The following is a 22267-nucleotide window of genomic DNA, read 5'->3' as shown; positions in this document are numbered from 1 at the left end:
TACTGTTTTCTTCCTTATTTTATGTGTGCAATGAAGGTTCATAAAACAAGTGTAAAAATCTCTCACTTTTTTTTTCCTTTGTGCGTTCTGCAATGAATTCATTTTTTATTTTTTGTTTTTCTTTCTCTTGTTTTCACTCTGTGTGTATACGTGTATATGAATATATATATATATATATATATATATATATGCTTTTTTTTCTTTCGTGCTTCTCATTGCTTTTCTCCCTTCTTCATCACCTATTACTTTTTTATTATATATGTACACGGGCATTTTGTTTCTCTCTTTTTTTTTTAGTAGCTTTCGAAGGTTTAGGAACAATTTCTTCGCCTATACTCTGTTTTGTTTTATTTCATATATTGCTGCTGTAAAAACATTATTAAGGCGCGTGAGTGTAGTTGGGACATTTATTGATATTTGGAAAATGCGTGGCCGGGTAATTTGCCGAACTTTTGGTATCTACAGTCGTATTGTTAGACTTTCAGTATATCATCATAGTGCACAGCGATATCAGCTTCGCTGTGCATATACATTACCACCCAATACAACTGACGATGCCGCCTTCACTGCTTCTGGTGTTGAAACATCAACACAATTATCATCATCATCATCTGCACTTGGAACTACAACCACCACCACGACAAAAACGACAACAAATGGAGGCGCAAGTGAAAACCGCACGACTGTCAATGTTAGTAATGAGGAGGGTTTGGCTGCATCACATTCGGTGGAGCAACCCACTACGGTGGGTGAAAGGATTGAACCGTTGTACTCCGACAAGAGTTTTCCCTTCAAATTGTATGGCGAGGACACCCGTGTTTCTGTTAACGACACTAACCGTGTATTCAGTAGTTCCACCTCCTGTAGTTATACTTCTGCTCTCCTAGACGAGCAAATGCTGGCACAAACTGCACGGGAGAATAGTAACAACAACAACAACAACAATAATAATAATAATAATAATAGTGTTGAACACTCAACGAATACCCAAAAGTTCTTTGAACCTGACCTACCTCGTGACCGCGCCACAGCGGCGAGTGTCGCTGCCGCCGCTATAGCTATGAGTACGGAAGGGAAAAAAGTTGATCATGCACCACCCGCCGCTTTTCAAAATCCCCTACCGCAGACTCGACATAATACAGATACAGGACCACCCTCACTGCGGTTTGTAACTCAGAGTGATGCGGGAGCTGGGAATGAATCGCAGGCAACTGTCAGTGCGAAGCAAGACAAAATAAATGGAGAAGAAGATGTAATATATGAGGATGATAAAGTGAGCTCTGAATCTACGGGACACCAAGACACGGAAGAGGTACGTGTCTTGGTGAGAGATGAAATGCGAAACATTATCAATGTTGATCGTCTCACTTCATTTGCGAGTCTTGCGGAAAAACTTCCGTTTTGGTTAGCGACCAATCTCAGGTTGGCAGGGTACACAACACCTACTCTTGTACAATCCGTAGCGATTCCGCTCTTTATGGAGAAACGTGATGTTGTTGGTGTTGCACCTACTGGAAGTGGTAAAACAGTAGCGTTTGCACTACCGGCTCTTGCAGCACTCGCGTCTTTAGAGTCTTCAAGGCATGCAAACACCATAAAGAACAAGAATAATAATAGTAGTAGAAGTAGTAACAACAATAAGAACAACGTCAGGAGTTCTGAAGAAGGTGTATTGGTGACGCTAGTTGAGCCATTTATTCTGGTGCTTTGTCCTACCCGGGAACTTGTGCAACAAACGCGAGATGTTTTTGCTCAACTTGCCGGAAACGTTGTACGTGTAAAGGCAGTTTTTGGTGGTCAAGACCGTGAAAAACAGGTGGTTTTTTTGCAGAAATGGGGAGGATGTGATGTACTTGTGTCAACACCAGGTCGTTTGTGTGATTTCGTTGAAGTAGGAGTAGTTGGATTAGGGCAGGTAAACTTTCTTATTATAGATGAGGCCGATCGTATGCTGGAGCTTGGTTTTGCCCCACAATTGGAATTTATCATGTCAAATATTAGGAAATACAAACGACCACGACAGACGACGATGTGGACCGCAACCTGGAATGCTACAGTTGGAAATTTAGCGGCACGTTTTCTACTACCACATCGTGTGCTTTTAGAAGTTGATCGCGAACACAAAACGAATACGGATATTAAACAGTGTTTGTACCCCATGCAGGATGCATCACAACGCATTGGTGGTATTGTGAAACTCTACGATGATGGTGTCATTTCCAAGCGGCAACAGGTTCTTATCTTTGTGAACCGTAAAGAAGATGTAGAGCGATTCGCCCTTGATCTCACCAAGGCGCTACGAGCCCCACCCGATCTCGTGCAATGCCTGCACGGCGGTCTGCGGCAGCGGCGGCGCGAGGCCATTCTGCACGACTTCAAGGAAGGCGCTATTCGCATTCTCTGCGCCACAGACGTGGCCGCCCGCGGACTCGACGTGCCGGCCCTCGAACACGTTGTGAATTACGATCTGCCGAGAGACACCGACGCGTACGTCCACCGTGTGGGGCGCACGGGCCGCGCCGGCCGCCGCGGAACGGCCCACACGTTTATTGTCGCCGGCGACCCCCGCGCGCCCCGCATCGCCCGCTTCATCGCCGCCCAGACCGGCCGGGAGCTGCCGGAGGACGTGCAGGCGGCGGTCGCTGCGGTGGAGCGGCACGGCGGGGTGGGCGCTAATGCCGCAGAACACATTAAATACAAAAGTCACGCACGTGTCGACGGGGCGGGCTGGCGCGGGCCGCAGCGCGAAACACACGATTCTCGCTTTGTACGCGGTGTGGGGCGCGTCATGACACTCAAGCGGCCAACACCAGCGAGGGGTGGAGTGGGTAAGTGATGTAGTGGATATGTTGTCTCCACGTTACATTTATGACGGACTCTTGTGGTTAATGACTCCTGTGATTTATCCCATTTTTTGTTTTGTTTTTGTTTTTGTTGTTCCTTTGCGTTCCCATTTCTACTTACCCAGGATGCTGACTTATGGGAATCATAATGAGGATGGTGCTGAGGGTGATTTCTTCGTTCAAGGACTCCTTGTTTTTTTTTTTTTGTATCCTGTTCAAAAACAAAATTTCTTTTTCTAGTTTTTCGAGCGAACCGTGAGTCGAAAGGCGAGAGTAACACCCTTCACTTTCCAGTTCCTTAAGGGGGCTGAAGTGGTTGTACATGGGAATTCTCATGGAGTGCATTCCCTGCTATGTGCGTGTGTATGTGTGGGTACAGGGGTGTCTCTCTGTATATATTATTTAAATGTGTCACTCTCAACTAACTGTGTTTTCTTGGCCCTATTCCACTCTGTCTTTTTTTTTTTCACTGGTGATGGGAGAGAAAACGGGACTGGTTGAATTCGATGTATCTGCTCCTATTCAGAGGCTTCTGTATTAGTGGTAATTCAATACATTCAAGAAGGTGATATATATATATATATATATATATATATATATATATATATATATACATTACTTTTTTTTCGTCTTTTTTTCTCCTTCTTTCGTTTCTTTTTTTTTTTTTGTTGTTGTTTTGGTTTGAACACCTTTTTTGTGTGTAGTATTTTTTTTCCTTTTGTGGGGACAGCAGGAAATAACCTTGATTCAGAGAATATCCTCCTGACAGGAGATAGATAGAGATAGAGAAAGGAATAAGCCCAAAGGTGGTTTTCAGCGGAGGAAAACAGGTAGTGTTTACTCTATTCTATTATATTCGCAAGCATATATTAAGGGAGAGAACGAGATAAATAAAGTAAGACAGATAATACTCCACAGAGAAACATCGTACGCTAGCGGAACCATATATATATATATTAGGGAAAGAGAAAAGAAAAGAAATAAAGAGTTTGTGTGCGAGTAACAAAAAAAAAAATCAGGACTCTGGTACTGTAGCAAAGCGCCTTAAGAAAAAAGACGCGGACGCAAAAAAGAAAAAAAAGACGGAAAGAGAGACCTTAGCCCTCTTCAACAAGGAAACAGAAAAGAATAAAAGATACACGTGTCCACTGTTTGTATTAACGCTGAGAAAACCCAACCACAATGGAAGATCTACTAGAACACTTTCGGGATGTTATGTCGTCCCAGCAACACAGCAGAACTGGTGAAAGAGTAGTTAGTGCATCAACGTTAGGGAATAACCCTGTACAATCGTCGACGCTCGTTTTCAAAACGTCTCCCTACGCTCAGCACTCAGTTGACAGCAATACCAATAATAATCATCATAACAATAACACTGATAGTAAAAAAAATAACAAGAACGAAGACGACGATGATGCTATTACTGAGGATGATCAAACAGAGCTGATCAGACTCCTGAACGAGGTGACACATACTGTCTGCCGCAGAGATGAAGCTGAAACAACAGAAAGACAACCTAGTGGTGTATTTGTCGTGGAGGAATCATACGGCACTTTGCAAAGTGTAAGTCATGCACCGCCAATATACGGTTCCTCCACGCCATCACAGACTCAAACGCATGGTGGAAGCCCGTTCAGCTATGCAGGTATTCCACACGTTGCAAAACCACCGCCCCCATCCTTCGCTGAAGCCATTGCCGCAACTCCACCCATCGCCGCCGTGCCGGTGGAGTTGTCACCACTTGCAGCGCATTATGTACCGCCGATGCCGGCAGCGCAGCAGGATCCAATTCTTCTCCGCAATGAACACGGTGTGTTTCTGCTGCAGCCCGTCGCAAAGCCCACACCGCCGTACACACCGCCAAGTCTTTCCTCACCCATTTCACCGCTGCCACGGTACGCCCTACCACCGGCCGCACCGCCGCCGCAGCAGCAGCAACACTTTCTTGGCAGTTCGCTGGCACAGGCGGGAGGACTCGCAGATACGCATCTAAACAAAAAATCCACTGGAGGCATATACGGCGCACAACACTCACCGAATACTCTGTTGGGCGGAAGTCATGTACTGAGCAGTGGTGCAGGCGGGGGTGGAGGTAGTGGCAGCGGGGCTGGGGCCGGTGCCTACACATACATCAGCACATCTGTGAAGACGAAGCCTTTGGGATTCACTCCACCACCACCGTATCCAACGTGAGTGGATAAAAACAGGGAGGAATTTAAACGAAAAAAAAGAAGAAAAATAGTGGGGCAACTGTGCTGCCCAAGCGCAGGTTTTGTTTATGTTTTTTTTTTTTTTTTTTTTTGTGTGTGTGTGTGTGTGTTTGTTTCGTTCTCCTTAATTTTTCTTGTTTAGTCTCATTAAAGAGAGTCGCGAATAGGGGAGATGGCTTTGCCGTTGCAATCTCCGTCTGTGGTGGAGGAGTAGAGGAGACAAGCAAAGAGAATGAAGCAGAGGGGAAAAATACCCTGACTCAGTGAACAACTGCCACCAAAAAAAAAAAAAAAATGAAAAATAACTGTAGAGTGAGGAAAGATACTATCAAAAATAGAAGTCAAAACGAATTAATATTGGAGGTACAAACGTGAGGGAAAGTGAAAAATAAGTAAAACAGGAGTGAGCGCCACAGCGCTATTAAGTGTTATTCATCCATGTTTTTTTCTTTTTTTTTTTTTGTTTGTTGATCTGTCATGTTTTTGTTTTCTTCGTCTGGAGCTTGATATGTGTTGAGGTGGAACTGGGGAGATGCCTTTTCACATTCACCCTTGTGAAGACGACAGAAACCACAAGAGCAGAAGAATTCATAAAGTGCAAATACAAGAAAAAAGTATTTCGATGTGTTTATATATATTTTTGAAAACACATACAGACGTACACATAATCATTATTATATAGACATATATATATATATATATATATATATATATATATATATATATATAGAGAGAGAGAGAGAGATAGTAATAGACGGATGTACTAAGAGAATGACGATTTATTTCTTCGCCTCGTTACTTCAGCCTTTCAGGTGAATTCAGCCACATCACATCTAGTCTCGGATTCCACATACCAAAACCGCAATTGGATTCAGTCGCACTTGCAGAGTTGCCTGGGGGCATGTGCTGGTGAATTTGTGCTGTCACTCTTTTTTTTTCTTTATTTATTTATGTATTTGTTTTATTTTATTGTTTCATTTTTCTCCTTTTTTCCCACCTTTTGTGTTTTTTTTTTTTGCCTGTCTTGCGAATCGTAGGAGGTAGGAAGACAAACAAGCGGAAGGAACTGAAGAAAAGAAACGTCTCTAAATACAGACCTCTACCTTTTTTCCCCTTTTTTTTCTTGCTCATGTGAGTGTCTTTTTTTTTTGTATCACTTTTTGGCGTTCTTGTTGCTCTTGATTATGATGATGCTCTTATTGCGCCTTCTGTCTTCTTTTCCCCTACTACTACTACTACTACTACTACTACTACTACTACTACTACTTCTATTGCTGAAGATGATGTTGTTACTGTGGGTTAAGACTCCGTCATTTGTTTTTCTTTCTGATTTTACTACCCCCACCCTATTTCCTTTTCCAGTCAGCATAATGAAAAAAAAAAGAAAACGAATTACACCTCCTTTGTGTACCATCGAAGGGCTTGAAGTAAACGGGGGATCTCGCGAGTACGATGTAAAATTTTCCCTCACTCTCTGGTTTCCTTGTTCCTCTGTTCTTTGCTTAAATGTGCAAGTTGAATATATGTATAAATGTATGTATATATATGTATATACATGTATTTTTTGTTTGTTTTTCTTTTCTTGTTGTTTCTCTTCTCTACGCCGCCCATCCTCCTGTTGTGGGTATTGCAAGCAATAGTGCAACCCAAGGAAGAAAAGAGATCGATAGAGGAAAAACAAAAAAAAATAATAACAACACCAGAAAAGGAAACAAAAACAACAAAAAGAAACAAGAAAAGAGCGATAGGATCTCCTGGTTTATTACCCATTTACGCTATTAAGATATTACACTTATTTCTCTCCTGTTATTGTGTGTAAAATGCAGGTAACGCCCACCCCCAACACCTCCACAACGCCGCTGCGGCAGCCGTCTATATTTAGTCGCAGCAGTTCCAACGCCGCCGGTGCGAGTTCCTCACGTCTCTCTCTTCATCTCCACAGCAGTCTTCTGCACACACCACCCACCCGCGCCATCCGCCCACCGGCGGGGACCGCAACAACCGCAACAACAACAACTGCAATGGCGACGAGGGGCGGAAGTGAAGGCGCCACACCGCCGCTGCTGCCAACGGCTGAAGTGCACTCTTTTTCCCCGCACAGCCTGCGACTCGAGCGGCAGCACAGCAGTCGCCACGGCATCGCCCGCAGTGAGGAGGACGCACTGAACACAACCGCCGCGGAGTTGGAGCGGGTGGAGGCGGAGGCGACGGCGGCCGCTGCGGGCATGTCGCGCGAGGAGTTGGAGAATGCCGTGAGTGAGCTGTACACGTCCAACCGCATGCTGCAGAGTACGATTCTTCTGGAGCGGGAGGACTTGGCAAAGATGCGGGAGGGACTGCGGGAAACGTATGAGGCCGCAGAGAAGGAGGGCGAGAGTATTACAAATCAACTCACCCGTCGTGTGGATGCAGTGCGACGTCAAAAGGCAGAACTGGAGGCACAACTGCATAAGGAGGAGACGTTAAAGGCAGAACAAGAAGAGAAACTTGTAAAACTTAAGCTGAATAGCTCAAATTTGGCACGACGACTGCAGCGTGAAGAGGAGGAGACGCTAACACGAATGAAGAAAGAACTGCAGCAACTGCAAAAGCAGCGTCAACAGCTTGAGAGCCTGCTTTCAGAGGAGTCATCCTCACTGCTGCAACTGCAAGAGTTTGTCGATGCCCTACAACCCCAAACAGATGACGGTACTGTTGATAGAAGCGGCAGTATCGGTAGTAGCAATAATAATAATAATAATAATAATAATAATAATAATAATAATAATAATAATAATGATAATAACAGTCCGGCTGGTGCGCAGAGCTCAAGCAAGGATAAAGGCTCCGTTCCCGATGCTGCAGGGACCCTCCTCTCGGACACTCCGCCCTCACCACAGTGTAGAGCACCGGAATACACGGACCCCGCTAGTGATCCAGAGGAAATGCTGCAGTACTTAAAGCATGAAGTCTCTGTTGTGGAGACACTCCAGCGTGAAGCGTATGAGCGTGGAAAGCGATATGAACAGAAACGGCAGGAACTTGAGCGGCGTATTTCACAGGCAGAGCGTGAACGACGCTGCAACCGACACTCGCTTGAAGGAATTCACCAGGAACTCGTGGAGACAACCGCCACCGTTACGGAGTTGGCAAGTGCTGCGGAAATGGCAATGGAAGTGGAGATTGAGCGGCAAATACATGAGAGCAGCAGAACGGGTTCTGTGACGAGCGGCAGTCACGAGTGTTTATCACCGCCAATAAACCGCACACACACACCGTCCGAAGTGTCTGTGGAGCCAGCACAACAAAGTGCATGTCTGCATGCACGCACCAATAGTAGTAGTAGCTGTAAGAAATAGTCATATATATATATATAGATATATATATATTATTTATTTATTTGTTTGTTTGTTTGTTTGTTTGTTTGTTTATTTGTTTATTTATTTATTTTTAGTTGGACTGTGTAGACTATCTTTTTACCCCTTTTGCGTGTTTATTTTTTTTTTTCTTTATTTCAGAAGAATTCTGTTCCCACTTTCCACTTCTCTTTTTTTTTCTTTGTGATGCACTACAGGCATTATAGATTGTTCTTATTCCCTTCAGTCTTGTGGATTTAACCGAAAAGGCACTTTTCCTGAACCCACGTGCCAATGGTACCACAGACATAACCAAGTAGAAAATAAGGGAAAAAAAAGAAAAACGGGAGGAGAAGAGAAAACAAAGTGAGAAATCCAGAGGAATAGAAAATGAAATGAGAGAAAAGGGAAGAATAAGAAGGAAAAGAAAAACCACAATAATTGAATTCGAAAGATAAATTAAGGAAAGGTATTGCAAACACGCAGAAATAAATTAAACATATGAGAAGCGGTGCGTTTTTCTTTTTGGGCTAGCATTGTTTTCTCCGGGAGACCTTGTACATTCATTAGACTTTTACTTGTTTGTGGGTGCTATCTCTCTTCCTCGTATATATATATATATATATGTATATATATACGTATATATTTATCTATGAATGGTAGAATGGTGCACAAACGTATATTGATAGTAAGAGAGAACAAGAGGGTGATGGTGATGCTGCTACAACGGTACTGCTTTTCAAGTTTCTTTGACTCCGTTCTTCTTTTCCTTTCCCCTTTCTTTCTTTTTTTTTTTTGAGTAGAACGTATTATTATTATTATTATTATTATTATTATTATTATTATTATTATTATTATTATCATTATTATCATCATTATCATTATTATTGTCATTGTTATTGTTGTTGTTGTTTTCAAGATGTGCGGGATGATGTTTTACGTAAGCGAGAAATCATGGCACGTACAATGGGATAGACCAACAACAAGCGGTACGTGAAAAAAAGAGAGAAAGAGAGAGAAGTGAAATGAAAACAGAGAAAAGGAGAAACTGATGCACACCGCCACATGTACATCCATACATCACTCCGATTAATTTTTGCGTCGTTTTTAGTTTATTACTAAAACTGCGTGATCTTCTTTTTTGTGTTTCTTTTTGTTGTTCTTGTATCCTCAGTCTTTTTCTTCGTGATTCTCTTTCTCATTCGTTATCATTTTTTTTTCTTTTTGCAACTTTAGTCAACGTATATATATATATATTCTGTTTAGGTTTTTTCTTGGTATTGTGTGAATCCCTTCTGGACTTCCTTTTTTCCCCCTGCTTTGTGGGTTTTTGTTTTAAATGTTTTTGTATTATTTTTCCTTTTTTTTTTTTTTTTTTTTTGCGCTCTTGAACATGTTCATCATCTTCTTGCTTCTTGTTTCCAGTAGAAACTAGCCCTTCTTATTAGTTTTTTTCTGTTTGTGCCAATCAGATTGCACAATATATACTTATATACCCGAACCTTCTGAAATGGCGCTGCGACGAAACAAACGCAGAGGAGGATGCTCTTGGGTCGCTCCTGTCTTCGCACTGTTCCTTTTTTCTACTCTCATTGTTGTATACTTTATGGCATTTGATGTGGGCAAATCTTCAATGGTGTCTCGAGGAAATCAAAAATTAGAGCTCACATCGCACATTATCCGAATGAAGACAGAACGCTATTTGCAGTGTCAGTCGCAAGTAAAGTTGTTAAGAAATGGACAGACAACGGTGACCCATGCGAAGGAAGCTGTGGACGGTAACCGCAGGAATCTCGAAGCGGAACTTGAGCTTCTTGGAAACCGAAATGAACTCGCGAAGCAGGAAGTAGAAGAGTGTAAACAAACAAAAGAAAACTTATTGGGAAAACGGAATGAGGTCCCGGTCGTTACACAGCGTACATTATTTATGGAAGGGGAACACCAGCGATATATGGCGGCCATGGCGATTATCAATGGCAGTAGCAGTGTGGGACGACAACGGGCGCCGGATCTCCTCACCGCTCTCACACGAGAAGTTGAAAGACAGAGAAAGTTGTGGAGTGAGAGCGCTGCACTCATGTCGGAGTGCAATAACGCCGTCACTCGCTACAGTGTGGTGTTTGACGCTGGAAGTACCGGCAGTCGTGTGCATGTATTCCGCTACAATCTCACTATTGAACCGCAAAGCACCACACCGAAGACCCCCCTACTGCCGTTTCTCCGCCTCAATGATGAACTCTTTGTTGAAAACCACGCCCCACTCTCGAAGTTTGATAATGTGCATGATGCCGCCGCCTCCCTCACAGAACTACTGGACGCCGCCAAGACATACATTCCACACACAATGCATGCCTGTGTGCCGATCGAACTAAAAGCAACGGCGGGTTTACGCCGCATTGGCAGAGATCGAGCCCACGCCGTATTGGATGCGGTGCGACGCCATCTGCAGGTTGGGCCCTTCTGGCTGCAGCGAGAAATGGACTCTGTGCGTATTCTCGAGGGACACGAGGAGGGGCCGCTGGCGTGGCTTACTGTTAATTACCTCCGTGGAGCACTAGGCGGTAATGAGAGCGCAACCGCCACTATTCTCGATCTTGGTGGTGGCTCCACGCAGATTGTGATTCACCCAGATGATGAAAAGGTACTTGAAAATCAGAAGAAATTCACACACGAATTTCGCGTTAATGGACGCTCATATCTAGTGTACCAGCATAGTTATGAAGGAAATGGATTGCATGCCGCTAAGGAACAACTTCTTAATGCGGTAGTGGCAGCTCATACATATGACAAGGAAACAGTAAAGAATACTGCAAACACAGATAGAACTGTAGATAGTAACGTGCATATAACCAATGTGATTGATGCATTTCCGTGTTTCCCAAAGGGATATGTCCACCCAGAGAGCAATGTATCCAATATCAGAGATGGCGGTATTTCCCCATCAATGGAGGCATGTGTAGAACTTTTCAAGAGATATGTGGTTCGTAAAAATGAAACATGTGGTAGTGATACTTGTGGTTTTAATGGTATCTTTCAACCAAATGTGACGACGGCCTCAAAGGGGCCTGTTTATGCTTTTTCCTACTATTATGATCGCCTGAGACCACATATGGAGGGAGAACTCATCACAGTAGGAGGTGTAGCAACTATTGCCACTCGAGTCTGCCGTGAGATGAAAACTCTGGGGGAAATAAAAAATAACACTGAAGTAAAGAAAAATGGTATTTTGAAAGAAGAAATGGAGTGCTTTGAACTTTCATATCTCTTTACACTACTACATCATGGGTTTGGATATCCACATGAGCAGGAGTTACACATTGCGAAAAAAATCAATGGATTTGAGACTGCATGGGCGCTCGGTGCTTCACTTGTTACCCTTGAGGGAAAATCACCGTAAGAAGTGATGGAAAAAATCTCTTTTTATTCATCAAAATTTTTTTCTTTCTTTTTTTTGCGCTTTTTTTTCTAGTATCAATCACCATATTCTTCTTTTTTTATTTCTCTTTTGAGAATAAATGCAGTATTGTGTTAAAGGAAAAAAAAAAGACCACGTGTTATAATAGATGCGGTTGGTATGAATCCGAATATATTACATGTATAATTGTACATAATTATATATAGTTATGCGTAAAAGTGTATGAATAGGTGCTTTTTTTTTTTCTGTGTGTGTGTGTATACAGGCATTCTATAAAGCAGTGTGTTTTATTTTAACCATCAATCCATATGGGTTTTTTATTTTGTTTTCGTTGCTCTTTCTGTGTATGTATGTGTCTGTGTTTAATTACGTTATTCAGTGCCATTATGAAGGTTTTGCATTTTATTTTTCTCTTCTTTTTTTTTCGTATTTTTTGTTGTGAGGTTTCCTTAAGAGAGGTAGCTAGACGGACACTATCGCTATCGTCAGCACTCTAGAGAAGCAGTATTCCGACAGGCAAAGAAAAAAAAGAAGAAGAAAGAAAAGGAAAGAAATCAAAAAAAGGAAAAAAGAAACTCAGAGAATTGTGTTGTAAAAGGCAATGGCAGACGCAGAAGAACGATTTCTGGATGTTGTACAGCAGGTGTATGACAACAAGGACACCACACTTCACTTCAGTTATCAAGAGGACTTCACGAGTATTCCGGCCAGTATAAAAGCCCTGCGCAGCACCCTGGAGGTATTGCATCTGGACAACAACTACTCTCTCACGTCACTTCCCCCAGCCATTGGCGAACTTGGGCGTCTGCGCTGGCTGAACGCGAGTTACTGCCGCATCGCATCCCTCCCGCAGGAGATCGGCCGCCTCTCACACCTCGAGCGGCTGTACCTGAGCAACAACCTCCTCGCCTCGCTGCCGATGGAGCTGTGGCAGCTGAAGAGCCTGCAGGAACTGCGCCTCGACAACAACAAACTGCAGGTGCTCCCCGGCGGTCTGCTCTTCCTCCCCCGACTGGCGACTGTCACGCTGGAGAACAATCCGGTGCTGCTCCGGGAGGAGGTCGCGGGGGCGGCGCCAGTGAGTCTTGTGCCGCCGATGGTTTCCGTCGATTGCTCCAACTGCTGCGTGCGGCTGCAGAACTATGAAGTGCTGGTGACGTTCCACAATCTCGCCGCACTGCGGTCGGTGCCATTTGTGCACTGTGTGTGTTCAGAGACGTGCAAGAAGCACTTGGAACTGCGTTTGGCAGAGTACGACGCCACACATCCGGCCACAGAGGCGCCGTGAACACCGCGACATGAGAATGTGCAAGGTGTTTCCTTCGATGTAAGTGAATTGAACAACTTTGTTCATGGTTTCTTTTTTCCGTTTAGTTTTCTTTTTGTTTTCTTTGTTTTGTTTTTGTCCCATCAGTACATGTAATGAGCTCGCAAAGAAGAAAAAGAAAAGGAAAAAGAAAACGACGGAACGCAAGTGTTTTTGTTTTTTTGTTTTGTTTTTTGATTTCTGGAACCACCCTCTATCTTGTGGATGAATCTCTTCTATATTCTACTGTTCATTGCCGCCGGTGTGTTACTTGGTCTCCCTGTTTCCCATCGGTAATGCTCTCCATTGTTATTTTGCTTCATGGCAAAGGTATTTAAAAAACTCTTCTCTTTGTTTTTCTTGTTTTTTTTCTTTTGTTTATGTGCAGGCATAGAAATATATAGGGAAAGTATTATATCATACTTCCACAATAGCTATTTAAAAAAACAATAGATATAGATATATATACTTATTTATTTATTGAATGGAAGTTGATGTTGATAAACCCATGAGGAAGGGAGAAGAGGGTGTTTTAAATCCCAGTAAAATGCCAATACCTACCGCTGAGTTTTATGAGTTTCTTCGAGCTTTTACCACACGCTCTGAAGTACAACTTATGATTGAAACTACACTCAACAATACACGGCAAGGGAGTGAAAGAGTACTTCCAACAGAAACCTCATCACACAACATGTCCCAGTTAATGGAAAAGCATGTGCAGCAAATTGTGGCTGAAGAAGTAAAACGACAAGTGGCAAATCAAATCCGTGATGCTATTGCGGATGCAGTGCAGCAGCAAGAGGAAGTCTCTCGTATTCAAGGTGAACATATTATGAATGTTGTACGTGAAGTTGAGCATCGTTTGAATGTACTTCAGCGAGAAGTAAATGAACTCTCACATAAATACCGTAACACATATAACTTGTTGGCTCGACTGTGTTGTGCTATTGAAGGTGGGACAGATGATACCAGCATTAATGATGAGAATAACAATAACAATATTAACATTGGATATAGTGGTGATATGAGTAACAATGACAAGAATACCTCACGGGAAAAAAGTGTAGAAGGTACACAACACAATCGTCTACTAGATGCACTATTGCAGGCACTTGAAGCCAATCAGCTCGACGAAGTACGTGTTCTCATGGCGGCCAGTCTTAGTCCCTTTGTGGCAGTAGCTATACAAGAACAGCAAAGAGAGCAGAAGGAAAATGATGAAAGGGACCCGATTCCTATGAAGCATGGGACTATGGCAGTTTCCCATAATATGGCATCTTCTGCTGTCAATCCTATTCGCACTCCTCTTCGTAAATCTCCTTCACAAGAGTGTTCTGGGTCACATATATCAGCGAATATCATTGCACCGCGAATTCAGCTTGATCGTATCAATACTATTGCGATGACTAGGCTATTACCACAGTCTTCTTTCAATAAGAATAAGAGTGGGATGCTCTCACCACGAGGGTTAACAGCTAGAGATAGTACCCAAGAAGAGGTACTACATCCGTATGCCAGTGTCCCAACACCTCGTTATGTGAGGGGTATTGATAATATGAATGAGAACTATCCTACTCCCCACCCCTTTGAGGGTAATTCTTCCCGAAAATGTAACAATATACGCAATAACATTAGTGAGACAGATGATAACAGGAAGAAGAATGGTGGAATTGGTGGTTGGTATAGTATCAGCAGCAGTAGTAGTAGTAATGGCAGCAACAACAACACCAAGAACAACAAAAACGCCAATGGTAATGGTAATCGTGAAACTCCTTCACTTGGCATTGAAGCAGTAGATGCACAACTTGAAATATTACCGGCACACTTGTCAAGAAGCCTTCCTATAGATTCCATTATTGGTGTAAGTGGTAGGGAGGGAGTACATGTTCTAGGTATTGTACATGGTGGAGCTGCAGCACGTAGTGGTATATTGATTGGTGACATAATACTTGCAGTTGAAAGTCGCCGAATCCCAACGTGTGAACATTTGGCGCAGGCGCTACAAGATTTATTTACTACCCGTGGGACTCTTAAAGGAGTGATGGTGTACATTTATCGTCATAGTTCTCGCATGGAGTTGGGAATAACGATTGCGTGAGATTGTCTGTACGTGTGTGAATTAGAGGTACTATCGACATGATGAAGTGCCCTGATGCTCCTTTTTATTTATTTATTTTGGGTAAAGAGTGGGGAGACATCGTGTATTGTTTTGGTGCATCATCAAAAGAACAATGGAGTAAGAGAAGAGGAAGGATGTCTCTTTCGAATGTTATTATATATTATAGGTCTGTTTTTTTTTTTTTTGTTTTTGCTGTTTTATTTTGATTTTTTTTTTCCTCCTTTCTCACCTCTCTTTTTTTTCGTGTAATGGGTATATGGAAAATAAAGTTTTATCAACGAATCAGCTAGTGGTAATTAACCCACGAGTGTAAACAAAGTATATCCCTCTCTCCATTATATATATATGGTTTATTTATCTATTTATTTGTCAGTGGAAATCTAAAAAAAAAAATAGACGCGATGGATTTGGATGACTTGCTTGGTGCTGACCCGCCTCAGACGGATCCTCTCTCTATCGATGATGTGCCTGGAAGTCCAGTAAAACCAACAACAACAACAACAAAAGTAGAAGGAGGAGGAAATACTACTACTACTACTACTACTACTACTACTACTACTACTACTACTACTACTAATACTACTGCTACTGCGGGGTTAACAGAGGGAGTGGCGATTCCAAAACTTCGTCGACCCCCACCATTTAGGCCATTACCCCCACCGCAAGTAAAACCGTACGTGACGAATGCCTGTTAATACGCGAATCGAATCAGTCTGATACAACCCGATGGTTCCCGTGTACGGCGGGGCAGTGTCATTAATGACAGTCATCTTGACATTATGACACCAGAGACGCAGGCGGAGCGGGTGGGGCCGCTGCTGCAATCGGATGCACTTTACCTGCAGGACATTCCCACCACCAAAGCCCTCGGCATGACGAAGGAGTTACAAAAACACATGTTATTACAACTGCGGGAACCACCAGATGTGTTGGTGGCCTTTGCCCACGGCGACACTTTACCCACACCGATGCCGTTCTCTCCAGACTGCTGCAGTCACACAATCTCGATCTCCCCGTCATCCGCACGGCGGTGAACAGTAATATTGATATTCGCCGAATCACCGCGTGGGAAGTGACGGACTCGGCGGCCCGCCAGACATGCGCCGCCACACACACCGCACACAACTCGCCGCCCGTCAACGTAACATCGCATTAATGGAAGAACGCAATAAACGCGCGGCGGCGGTGGAAACGGCAGTGAACACCGCCGCCGCCATCGCACGTGAAACGGCGGTTGTCGCCCGCAAAGACGACGCCATGTCAACTGCACTGCAGCAGGCCGCCACTTCACTGGAGCGATGCCGCACGCGGGAACGGGAACTGCGGGTCGCCCAACGACAAGGCAGCGATATTGCCCAGCAGGCACTCGAGTTTGAACTGATGCGAGAGGCACTCCGTGGGGAGATGCGGCACCTCAAACTCCGACGGGATTTTCTGCAGCGACGCAAATCCGTCCGTGATGTCGCACAACCCGAACAGCAAGCAGAACTGGAGGCACTCGTACGGGAGTTGGCACGACTGAAGCGTGAGACAGAAAAGCGAAAGGATGGCGCTGCTGAAGCGCTTCGTGAGGCCAAACGACGGCTTGCAGAATCAAAGGCAGTGTTAAAGCGGGTAACGGAGGAGGTGACTGTACTGCGGCAATTACCACCAAGTGGACCTATTCCTGATAATTATAATCGTGAGATGGCACCGACCTTTCTACCCGTACTTCTCCCAGAGGGAGGAAGTGAGGAAAACCAGGGGGACATGGGTGAGGTAAACGTCCCAGCAGCTACACAAGCAAAGAATGAAAAGGAGAAGGCGACAGCGATAGTAGTTGATGATGATGATGATTTGGACCTTCTCGTACCGACAAGGAAGCAGCAATCGAAACAACAACCGGTAAATACGAGGCCCACCATTCAGTTTGATGATGATGACCTGTAGTAGTAGGCCTCACATATATATATAGTCTCTCTCTCTCTCTCTCTCTCTCTGTGTCTGTATGAGAGAGAGAGACTGCGAAAAGAAAAAAAAGGAAAGAAATTTAATTAGTTTTATTTCTTTTATTTTTACAGTCTTTTTTCAATTTATTTCTATGCCTTTCTTTTCCTCGTTAATACCTGTTATCGTGTATTTTTTTTTCCTGACTTTCTTCTTTAACTCATCTATTACTCTTGATTTCTATGAATTTGTTATGTCTCTTCTTTTTTTCGGTGTATATATCTATATATATGATCTCTCTTTGTATATGTGAATATGTCTTTTCTTATCTTCTCCCTTTCCTATTTTCTCTATTTCATTGTCTCTGACATTGCCTATTACTATTATTATTTGTCATTGTAGTAGTATTTAGTAGTGGAGGGCAAATGCCAGCAAAAAAGAAGGCTGAAAAGAAGGAAGAAGAGGTCTTCGTTGAGGAACAAGGCAGTTATGTGCATGAGGAACAGTCTGCCCGCTACGTTGGCGGCGTACGTCGACTGACCGAAGGTACATATCGTTGCCGTCATGGGCACGGCATCTTCACAAGTCCACTCATTCGCTACGAGGGGGATTGGCAGGAAGACGAAATGCATGGAAACGGCAAACTGCAGTTTCACACAACAGGCGATATGTATTGTGGTCAATTTGTGCGTGGGATGTTTGAAGGCAGCGGCACATACACGTGGAGTTCGGGTGCCTCGTACGATGGCGCATGGCGGGCCAATCGCATTCACGGTCTTGGCACCTACACAGATGCGAACGGTAAGGTTTGGCATGGAAAGTATTATAACGGTTCTGGCCCTGGACTCATGCCGTTTGCAGGCGGTCCATCTAAGGCGGAAAAGATAGATGTAGAGCAGCAGAAAGATGCTACTAGTACTGCAGGCTGAAATGTGTTTTTCATTTGTTTTTTTCTTTTTTTCTTTTTGGATTGAATGAGAGATGTTTAGAGTATTCAGTCTGGATGTATTGTGTTGTTTGTTGCTGTAGTCGCAAGGCGGACGTTCTCTGCGTGTGTGTGTGTGTGTTTTATTATATTTGTTTCTTTGTTTTACACTGGATCACTCTAGGGAACTGACCCTCTTATTGTTATTGTTTTTTGTTATATATATATATATATATATATATATATATTGTTTTTTTTTTTTTTGCTTATACTTTTTTTTTCTTTTTTATTTTTTCTTTTTCTCACACCCTGTACTGTGGTGGCTGAGTAAAAGGGTCTATCATTGAAAATAAAGTCAAAAATAGGAGTGAAGAAAAGAAACAGTGTAAAAAAAAAGAAATTATCAAAAAGAAGAAGAAAAATAGGGAGAAGTCCGAAGAAAAGGAAATAACATTGTACTCCTCTCCCATACATATTACAAACAGATATAATCTCTTCTCTTTCTGGGGCGTACATTCCCATTATCAAAAGAAGGAACAACAAAACAAAACGTACTGTTGTAGTCTTAAAAGAGAATTCAACAAAGAAAAGAAGAAGAAAAGAAGAAAAGGAAAAAAACATTTGTCGTTCTGACAGAAATCGTTAGAATTGTTCACAATAACAAAGAGAGAAACATTACACACAACGAAAAGAGACTGTGTGTGTTTGTGTACGAAGTTTTTGATACCGAAACAAGGAAAGACACGAAGAAAAAGAGCAAAACAAAAGAAGAAAGAAAACCGCGTGAAAATCCGCAAAACATAAAAGAGTCGTCAAAAGCGCACGGATACCTACAGAGAAAAAGAAAAAATATTATTATTATTATTATTATTATTATTATTATTATTATTATTATCAGAAAACAAAACCAGGGGGAAACACACACAGAGACACAAGTATACATACAAACACATACTTATTTATTATACGCAAGAGCGAATCGTAAGAGTATAACAAAAAAAAACGAAGGGAATTAAAAAGACATCACAAGGAACCCCCCTCCCTCCCTCCCCCCGAAAAAGAACAACAACATTACCGGAAACCAAATAGATAATAAAATACATTGACAGCCATGAATCCCAAAGGAGAGGCGATCATGCGTGATCTCATCGCAGAACTGGAACAGATGCACTCACGATATACCGTGCAGCGATTCATCAGTAGTGGAAGTTATGGTGCGGTGTGTGCAGGCGTTGACGAGAATGATCGCGCGGTGGCAATTAAACGTGTATTCAATACTGTTTCCGATGGCCGCACAGTAAACATTCTTTCTGATCCTTTTCTCTGCAAGCGAGTACTGCGGGAGATTATGCTTCTTAATCACTTTCACCACCCGAACATTCTCGGATTGCGAGATATCTTTATTCACCTGCAACCACCGAGTCTACACAAGTTGTACCTCGTAACCGATCTCATGCGGACAGACCTCGCACAGGTGATTCACGATCAACGCATTCAACTATCCCGGCAGCATATTCAATTCTTTATGTACCACATTCTCTTAGCACTGCACGTACTGCATGAGGCGGGTGTTGTCCACCGTGATCTTCACCCTGGCAATGTACTCGTAGCGGAGAATAATGATACTACCGTCTGCGACTTCAATCTCGCCCGTGAGGATACGGAGGATCTAAATAAGACCCACTACGTCACCCACCGCTGGTACCGTGCCCCAGAACTCGTAATGCAGTTTAAGGGATTTACAAAACTTGTAGATATTTGGTCCGCCGGCTGTGTTATGGCGGAGTTATTTAACCGCAAGGCATTATTCCGTGGATCCACCTTCTACAACCAACTCGACAAGATAGTTGAGGTTGTTGGCACACCGGATGGGGAAGATGTTGTGATGTTCTCCTCCCCACAAGCCCGCGATTACTTACGCACATCCCTCTCACACTGCAAGAAACGGCCGTGGAGTGAAGTCGTCCCCACCGCAGACGAGGAGGCACTCGATTTACTTGGAAAGATGCTGGAGTTCAACCCCGCACGGCGAATTACCGCAGAACAGGCACTGCAGCACCCGTACTTTGCGTCTCTGTACGATCCACACGACCTCACCGATGCCCACAGTGAGCCATTTCACTTTCGTGATGTAAATGATATTCCCACTATGCACGCCATGTTTCTCGAGGAGGTGCGACGATTTGGGGTGCTGAAGGAAAAACGCGAGAATATCGCACAACAGCGGGCGGCCGCTGCGGTGGCTCCAGCGCCTTCTGATGACGTCCTCGCCGCGGATCACATGCTGCGTACACACAGTCTTATGGAAGTGGCGGATATGATTCGCAAATAGCAACCAAGATTGATGAAATGGATAGTGCTGCAGTTATTGTTGTTGTTCTTACTTCCAGTGTGGCCGTTGGTGTGGGTGGTTTCTTTTTGTTTTGCTTCACTCTCGGTGTACGTATATATATATATATATATATATATGCCTTTCTGCGGTATATCTTTACGAGGAAGGGAAAAGAAGGAAAGAAAGAAAAGGAATAAATCTATACCCAAAGTAAATAATAACACAATATCCAAGTCAAATCGAGAAAAAAAAACAACAATAAGGAAATGGTGAGTGAGTGAGTGAGTAACTATATGAGAAACTAAAAAGGCATGCCACAGCAAAACGAAAAGAAAAGAATAACGAAAAAAATACGAAATGGAAAAATGAAGAGAAACCAAATGGAAATAATTATGAACAATAATGAGGACAATATGAACGAAAAAGTAAGGAAGGGGAAACAACGAAAAATTTAAAACGGAAAGGAAAAAAAGTAAACACCATTTGGGCTTGTTTAAATATGTTTATATTTTTCTAAGAGGCGTAAAGGGGACGAAAAGAAACTCTTGAGTTGTGGAATACATGACAGAAGAACTAGGAAACAGGAGTATATACGGGAAGAAGAAAGATTAAGAAGAAAGGAAGATCACTGAATATACGTTGTGGTGGATATGGACCTCTGTATAAGTGTGTGTATTTATATATGTGTGTGTTTTTGTATCCGCCGATGTTTCTTTTTTTTTTTCTACAGTTTCTTTCTTCCATTAATCTTATGCGCATTTCTTTCCTCTTCTTTCCACCTTTATGTATATATATATATGTGTGTATGTATATACACCTGATTTCCCTTTGTTTTTCTATCAATAGATGATTTCTATGTGTTATGTGATTCATATATTCTCTTTGTTCGTCGTTTCTTCTTTGTTAGTCTTTTTTTTCTGTTTAATCATTTTTCTGAGCGTGCCACTCTTGTCATGTATTACTGAATAGACTTACGATTGGCCCCATCCTATTCTTTTTAAGTATTCTCTTTTTCTTTCTTGTTTTTTTTTCTCGTTTTTTTCTTGCGTTTCTTTTATTTGTTTGTTCGTTTGCTGATTGTGGTTGTTGTTTCTTTTCGTTTAAGTTGGCTCCTCATGCATGGAATGTATGAGTTTTTTTCGATGATTGAGAGGAGGCGCAAGAAATAATTAGTTAAGGAAAAGAAGAAGGAAAAAAAAAAGAAGAAAAAGAATACGAGTATCTATGGGATCCCATTCACATGAAGGTATTTACATACGCATGATTATTACTCACAAAAGAAGTATATTTCCTTGTTACTGTGTGAATGCATTTCCGTATCTGGGTTTGAAAACTTACTCTTCTTTTTATTCGCCTCATCTGATATTTCTGTTATGTTTTTTTTTGTTTTTTTTTTTCTTTTTCTTTTTCTTTTTTCTGCAACATCGTACGGAGGTGTGAAATCACTCTTTGTTTATTACTTATTACTCTAGTGTTTCTTTCTTTCTTTTTGCTTTTGTGTTTTTCTTTTCCTTCTCGCTGACCCGTTCTTTTTTCGAGACGTCGAGGGCAACTTATCGTGGCTACTGCAAATGCGAACTGTTCTACCGCAAGGGATACCTATGTATGACATATATACATGTATAAATATATATATATATATATATATATATATATACCTTCTCATATTTTTCAGTGATATTTCTGCCCATTACTATCTAATGGCGGATAAACACCATGATGTCGTTTCTTTTTCTTTATTTACTGTCGTGTTGTCATGACCTTTTTTTTTTTCTTCTCTCCTTTTATCTCTTTTTTTTTTTTGTATTATTGTATCCGTTACTGTGTGGTACTAGCAAAGAGAACTATAATAACGT

The 22267-nt window shown here is 42.5% G+C and overlaps 9 protein-coding genes across 11 annotated transcripts; all 9 read left to right on the top strand.

Annotated features, from left to right (window-relative positions):
- Positions 1-424: 424 nt before the first annotated feature.
- Positions 425-2836, top strand: LSM04_008100 (DEAD/DEAH box helicase domain; the record flags this gene model as incomplete). The annotated part of the gene is made up of 1 exon (XM_067338294.1): positions 425-2836. The coding sequence occupies one exon, from the start codon at positions 425-427 to the stop codon at positions 2834-2836; it is 2412 nt and encodes an 803-aa protein (XP_067188247.1).
- Positions 2837-4025: 1189 nt separating this feature from the next.
- Positions 4026-5036, top strand: LSM04_007743 (uncharacterized protein; the record flags this gene model as incomplete). Its single annotated transcript, XM_067338293.1, has 1 exon — positions 4026-5036. One exon carries the CDS (start codon positions 4026-4028, stop codon positions 5034-5036), a length of 1011 nt encoding a protein of 336 aa, XP_067188241.1.
- Positions 5037-6873: 1837 nt separating this feature from the next.
- Positions 6874-8391, top strand: LSM04_003442 (uncharacterized protein; the record flags this gene model as incomplete). Its single annotated transcript, XM_067338292.1, has 1 exon — positions 6874-8391. One exon carries the CDS (start codon positions 6874-6876, stop codon positions 8389-8391), a length of 1518 nt encoding a protein of 505 aa, XP_067188199.1.
- A 1507-nt stretch (positions 8392-9898) lies between these two features.
- On the top strand, positions 9899-11785 carry LSM04_003486 (Nucleoside phosphatase GDA1/CD39; the record flags this gene model as incomplete). The annotated part of the gene is made up of 1 exon (XM_067338291.1): positions 9899-11785. The coding sequence occupies one exon, from the start codon at positions 9899-9901 to the stop codon at positions 11783-11785; it is 1887 nt and encodes a 628-aa protein (XP_067188201.1).
- A 619-nt stretch (positions 11786-12404) lies between these two features.
- LSM04_004928 (Leucine-rich repeat) lies at positions 12405-13091 on the top strand (the record flags this gene model as incomplete). Its single annotated transcript, XM_067338290.1, has 1 exon — positions 12405-13091. The coding sequence occupies one exon, from the start codon at positions 12405-12407 to the stop codon at positions 13089-13091; it is 687 nt and encodes a 228-aa protein (XP_067188211.1).
- A 502-nt stretch (positions 13092-13593) lies between these two features.
- Positions 13594-15207, top strand: LSM04_001047 (PDZ domain 6; the record flags this gene model as incomplete). Its single annotated transcript, XM_067338289.1, has 1 exon — positions 13594-15207. The coding sequence occupies one exon, from the start codon at positions 13594-13596 to the stop codon at positions 15205-15207; it is 1614 nt and encodes a 537-aa protein (XP_067188175.1).
- Positions 15208-15629: 422 nt separating this feature from the next.
- On the top strand, positions 15630-17157 carry LSM04_004067 (uncharacterized protein; the record flags this gene model as incomplete). Of its 3 annotated transcripts, none has more annotated exons than XM_067338286.1 (2): positions 15630-15901; positions 15941-16262. In XM_067338286.1, the coding sequence occupies 2 exons, from the start codon at positions 15630-15632 to the stop codon at positions 16260-16262; spliced, it is 594 nt and encodes a 197-aa protein (XP_067188204.1). The 3 variants fall into 3 exon arrangements, with proteins under 3 accessions (XP_067188204.1, XP_067188206.1, XP_067188205.1); XM_067338288.1 differs by lacking the exon at positions 15630-15901 and adding an exon at positions 16302-17157 and having other exon boundaries at positions 16008-16258; XM_067338287.1 differs by lacking the exons at positions 15630-15901; positions 15941-16262 and adding an exon at positions 16327-17157.
- Positions 17158-17579: 422 nt separating this feature from the next.
- Positions 17580-18083, top strand: LSM04_002618 (MORN motif; the record flags this gene model as incomplete). The annotated part of the gene is made up of 1 exon (XM_067338285.1): positions 17580-18083. One exon carries the CDS (start codon positions 17580-17582, stop codon positions 18081-18083), a length of 504 nt encoding a protein of 167 aa, XP_067188184.1.
- A 1107-nt stretch (positions 18084-19190) lies between these two features.
- LSM04_001811 (Protein kinase domain) lies at positions 19191-20411 on the top strand (the record flags this gene model as incomplete). The annotated part of the gene is made up of 1 exon (XM_067338284.1): positions 19191-20411. The coding sequence occupies one exon, from the start codon at positions 19191-19193 to the stop codon at positions 20409-20411; it is 1221 nt and encodes a 406-aa protein (XP_067188180.1).
- Between the last annotated feature and the right edge of the window lie 1856 nt (positions 20412-22267).

This window comes from Trypanosoma melophagium (genome assembly GCF_022059095.1).
Source record: "Trypanosoma melophagium isolate St. Kilda chromosome Unknown ctg38segment1, whole genome shotgun sequence".
Taxonomy (NCBI): domain Eukaryota; phylum Euglenozoa; class Kinetoplastea; order Trypanosomatida; family Trypanosomatidae; genus Trypanosoma; species Trypanosoma melophagium.
Note: the sequence above shows the minus strand (reverse complement) of the source record. Positions and strands in the feature narration are given on the sequence as shown.